Source organism: Eimeria tenella, genomic scaffold, assembly GCF_000499545.2.
Source record: "Eimeria tenella Houghton genomic scaffold, Eth_scaff2519, whole genome shotgun sequence".
NCBI classification, from domain to species: domain Eukaryota; phylum Apicomplexa; class Conoidasida; order Eucoccidiorida; family Eimeriidae; genus Eimeria; species Eimeria tenella.
This window is the reverse complement of record NW_013542385.1, coordinates 2,031-2,975: the sequence shown is the minus strand read 5'-3', so window position 1 is coordinate 2,975 and position 945 is coordinate 2,031. Positions and strand designations below refer to the sequence as shown.

At 58.4% G+C, this 945-nt stretch overlaps 1 protein-coding gene across 1 annotated transcript; it reads left to right on the top strand.

The window, feature by feature from the left end:
* Positions 1-16: 16 nt before the first annotated feature.
* Positions 17-886, top strand: ETH_00041745 (uncharacterized protein; the record flags this gene model as incomplete). The annotated part of the gene is made up of 1 exon (XM_013375103.1): positions 17-886. A coding segment is annotated over one exon (870 nt), but the record flags the coding sequence as incomplete, so codon positions are not given.
* Between the last annotated feature and the right edge of the window lie 59 nt (positions 887-945).

Here is a 945-nt window from a genome sequence, read left to right as displayed (position 1 = left end):
GTCGCCCCTGCCGCAGCAGCTACAGCAGCAGCAGGGGGAGGAAGCCCACGACCAAGAACAGGAGGAGCAGCAGGTGGTTCGGCAACAAGAGCAGCGCGACCAACCACAGCAGCAGGAAAATGCTCAGCAGCAGCAGCAGCAGCAACAACAGCAGCAGCAAGATTCGGGGTTGCTGCAGCTGCTGCTGCTCAAGAGGTGGCCCCGGAAGAGCAGCAGCCTGCACGAAGAAGTCTTTGCCGCGCTGCCGCAAGGCCTCCGCAGCAAAGCAGCAGCAGCAGCAGAAGTTGAAGTGGGGCCCTTTGTGATAGACACGCTGCTTCAGCCGCAGCAGCTGCTGCGCTGGCAGCAGCAGCAGCACAAGCAGCAGCAGCAACAGCAAAAACAGCAGCAGCGCAGCAAGCAGCAGAAAAAGGAAAACGTGACGCAGGCAGCCCGCAGCAAAAAAGAGGCACGACAGGCAAAGCAAAGGAAAACGCCGGGGAAACAGCAGCAAGTTGCTGCTGCTGCTGCTGCTGCTGCTGGGGTGTCCACGCTTCCAGGAGCAAATGACGCAACGGGGGCAACTGCAGCAGCAGCAGCAGCAGCAGCAGGCTGCACGAGTGCGGCTCAAAGGAGAGGGAGTGGGAAAGCCCCCCAGAGAGGCAGCAGCAGCAGCAGCAACCGTAGCAGCTACGGTAACAGCAGCAGCAGCAGCAGCAATAGGAGCTGCAGTGGTAGCAGCAGCAGCGGGACAAACAGCAGCAGCTCCCGCCGCAGTAGTAGGAGCAGCAACGGCAGCAAAAGCAGCAGATGCAACAGCAGCAGCAGCAACAGCAGCAGCTGCAAAGGTGGCAGCAGCAACAGCAGCAGCAGCAGCAGATGCGGTTCAAACGCTGTTTTTATTTGAAATAAATTTGTTTTAGTTTTGTTCGTGACAAAGGATTGCGGATAGACACATAGATAGTG